The 3,818-nt window shown below is 35.0% G+C and overlaps 1 protein-coding gene across 1 annotated transcript; it reads right to left on the reverse strand.

The window, feature by feature from the left end:
* Window positions 1-1,085: 1,085 nt before the first annotated feature.
* LOC145075715 (AP-2 complex subunit alpha-2-like) lies at window positions 1,086-1,694 on the reverse strand. The gene is made up of 4 exons (XM_079021852.1): window positions 1,609-1,694; window positions 1,435-1,541; window positions 1,258-1,362; window positions 1,086-1,176 (listed from the first exon to the last, which is right to left on the reverse strand). Exons 1-4 carry the CDS (start codon window positions 1,615-1,617, stop codon window positions 1,086-1,088), a joined length of 312 nt encoding a protein of 103 aa, XP_078877978.1. The 5' UTR covers window positions 1,618-1,694.
* Between the last annotated feature and the right edge of the window lie 2,124 nt (window positions 1,695-3,818).

Here is a 3,818-nt window from a genome sequence, read left to right on the forward strand (position 1 = left end):
GGCATGTTGTCACCAAGAAGGAATTAGCACCTCGTCCTTCCGACAGAAAAGGGGTAAGTAACAAATCATGATATCTAAATTGTGTTGAGTTTCTTTTGGTTAAATTAATGGTTGTGTTTCTTTGGATTATATATAGAAAACAAGCATAAGATCACACTTCGTGAGAAACCATATCATGTATATTTGAGATCTTTTGTCTTTAAAATAAAGGGCTTTGAATCATACCTTGAGCTATAGAACTCAAACGGAATCACGGGTGCCTATGATTCTGTTTTCCATCAGATCTATAGTCATATTGTAAAAATCATACCTTGAGCTATAGAACTCAAACGGACCCCAAACCAGTTCCCAAAGTTCACAAATTGAGTTGGCTAACTTTCTTAAGCAGGCTAACCTCACTGGTAAGGACTTTATCTATGTGCAAGAATGGAATCTTTGCTATTAGGTCTGATTCGGGTCTGTTCTGATATGTCATTTTGTTTTCATCATTTATAAGGCTTGGAAAAGGATCCAGAGTGATTCCAAGTTTCTATATGTTCCTGATATTATGAATTTAAGATCTGGAGCAGATGGGGTGTTATTTCCAATTATAAATTGGTTAGAATTGATCCAGACTCCAGATCAGTGGGCAGTCACCAGCTTTTACTAGTGTTGTGATTATCCACAATGTGAATTTTATATCCGGAGCTTGGGAAATGCTTTTCATTCAATTCCAACTCTGAGACTTTCATTTGTATGTCCTTTACTTCTCTGAATTTTGGTATGGACGAATTCTACTTACAAGTTGGGTAGAATTGGCCAACCTCACTTGACTGTCTTGTTGGAGACAGAAGTGATACACCTTTTTGTAAAATTCATATTTAATTCATCCTTTGGAGTTAGAAGGAGTTCTTTATAGTTCTGGAGTCCTGAATAATCATAGTTTCCTATAAAATTTAGTTAAAGCTATGTTTCTGTTTTAGATTTTGGAGTAAATCCATTTTGAACAGCAGGTCTGTTTTAGAGACCTTGCTGTGATTACTCTTTTCTCAACTCATAGCTTCATTACTTCTCCTTTCTAACCTTTAGTCCTTCTAAGATGGGTTTTAAAAGTTTAAAATTTTTGCAAGTGTGCTATTGAAAATGAATAGTTGTACAGCTCTTTGTTGTATCTCAGTATCAATGCATGTTTCATATCTGTCAATGTGTGTGAAATTAAATATTATCAAATTTTGCATATACAAAAAAAAGTGTAGCTCCTATTTATTATAAACTCACTTGCTGAATATTGCCCAGATCTGGTTTTGTAATTCGGGATCTGGTGGTTGAGAGTGCATCAAAATCTTTGCGTATGTTGAGAGAAGAATGGATATTGTTGGAGTCCTGTAGAAACAAAAAAAAAATAGATGATGATCACAAAAGAAAACATAGATGTATAGAAATAGAAATACTCACGATACAGTAGGAAGCTTCTCATGTATAATGACAAAAATGTCCTTTGGGCTACACCCAGGTCGTCTGGCCAAAAGATGGCTGTATTCTCCAAGCAGATAAGCGCTAACCTGCATAATGACATCAGAATACAGTTGTCTATATTTGTGTAGGAAATATAAGATATAATCTACATACCTTCACCATTGTCTCATGTATTGCAGGCTTATCAAGATATTCTCTAGCTTTGAGAGCTGCATAAGGCTAATGATTAAAAAAAGAAAAGTGAGTCAGTAGTAAGTCCTATGAACTTTAATAATGCAGATACCAATCTACATTCTACAATACCAAATTAATTAGAATATTCATGAATCAGAATGGAGATTCTAAAGATCATCATCCAAATGCACCAAAATTTAGAGTAAGATCGAACCACTATTAATGAAGGTATTCTACTGGGCTAGGATGCTTGTTGTTTGGATATGGAGCCATGGAAGAACATGGACCCTTCCGTGTTAACAGTGATGGAAAAACACTCTACCCCAACCACTATGCATGGAACAATGGTAACAAAAATTCCTTTAATTACTATGTCCCATTCACATCACTTATAATCTTAGTCCCTGTCTTGCAGGTGCATGCCTAACCCTATAAAACCTTTGCTTTTGAGGTACTAACTGTTTTCTCCTGGAATTTTTTTTGCCTGAGATTTTTTGCTGCCAGCTATCCCTTCGGGACCACTCTTATGTATTATGTTAAAAGCACCAATTCAGAAATTTGCTGATTATGTAAGTCAACTTTCCTCTTCCTTTTTGCTTTTTATTATTTATGCACCCTTATGCCACAAATCTCTGTATTTATCATACTAAATATGCAACCATCCCTTATTTTACTCCTAACTTGTTGTATAATTCATTCATGTCAGCTACATATATGTTGCATAAAATAAATTGGTAAAAGTAGACATGTGAATTATGCATCTGTTATCTCAAATCTTACATTTATTTTTATTTCTGTTATTGTTTTTTCCAGCTTTTAGGTGTTGGTGTCAAGCTTGTTGGCAATACAGTGTGGAGTACCCTTTTTCATCAATTCTTAATAGTGATGTCACGTGAGAAATCATTTTTCTTTTTGTTAAACAAGTCTTTATTATCATGTATTAGGTCATACCATGGGTAAAAACAGCCTTGCCCCTGGTTCCGGGGTTGTCACAAAATACTTGACTTTTTAACTTTGTTTGTGGTTTCATTTAGTAATAATCCTTCTGAGGGGGTGTTTGTTGGGCTGCTTCTTTCAATGTCATTAACAACAGTGGTAAGTAAAATCTTACTACTATGAACCTCTTTTGCTTAAACCTACCTTATTGACCTGTAGCTGATTAAACATTAAATTAATTATGCAGGTTTTGAAGTTTTTGATGGAAAAGAATAGTGTTAATGCTCTTCATAGAAAATTATGTCGGTATTTTAGGAAATTTGGCTAATAATTTAGTTAATTATATAAAAAATGTTGAAATCTTACATTTGTCTACTATTGGAATGATTATTTGTAGTATTACATTTGTCTACTATTCGAATGATTATTTGTATAACATTAACTTTTGTGCAATGCATTGTATTATTTGTATATGGTATTTTATTTTCCATTATGTGACATAAAATGCAAATTTAATATGAAAATAAGTAAATCCATAAATAATTTTGTTTTAATTTAAAATTACGATACGCAAAAATGTGTGTCATCTTCATTTATGACATGGCCTTTCTTGACAGAGGCTTTCTTGATACGCATTGCGTGTCACTAACACGCGCGTCGTAAGGTTACGACACGCGAATGTGTGTCGTCTTCCTTTATGACAGGGCCTTCCTTGATACGCATTGTGTGTCGTAACCGCGCGTCGTAAATGCGTGTCGTAAATGCGCGTCGTAAATGCGCGTCGTCTATCTTTATGACATGGCCTTCCTTGACACGCATTCGCGCGTCGTCTGAGCCATTTACGACGCGCAATGAGCATCGTAAAAGACCTTTTTTCTTGTAGTGCACCTTCCTTCATGTTCTAATGTGATAAAATCACAGTTCAACATGTATCATTCCTAAATATCAACTTCTTTAACAATGAGTGCGATACTTCTGTTGATCGCTTTAATCATTTTTTTACTTCAATCTTGGGGCTTAAGTCAAATGCTACATCGAACTTGGTTCTCAGAACCACATAACATGCTCATCTTAGTAGGACTCGATTCAATATGACCTCTAAGGTCGGAATAAAAATCATCTTCTTAGTCATTACTGAAACGATGGTAACGACAGACTAGAACAAGACGGAATCAAATAATAGCTCCTTGGTAACCTTGTGACTTTCCCTGATCCAAGTACGAGTCCTGTGCTTCCGGTAGTATATGCCTCTA

This window comes from Lactuca serriola, chromosome 9 (assembly GCF_051521515.1).
Source record: "Lactuca serriola cultivar US96UC23 chromosome 9, Lser_US96UC23_V15, whole genome shotgun sequence".
In the NCBI taxonomy this organism is placed as follows: domain Eukaryota; kingdom Viridiplantae; phylum Streptophyta; class Magnoliopsida; order Asterales; family Asteraceae; genus Lactuca; species Lactuca serriola.

Excerpts from the sequence above, each read along its gene's own strand:
- LOC145075715 (XM_079021852.1), bottom strand. Across the intron at positions 1,363-1,434 it reads GAGAAGCTTCCTACTGTATC|GACTCCAACAATATCCATTC; the intron begins GTGAGTATTTCT and ends TTGTTTCTACAG. Across the intron at positions 1,177-1,257 it reads ATCTGGGCAATATTCAGCAA|ATATGAAACATGCATTGATA; the intron begins GTGAGTTTATAA and ends ACACATTGACAG.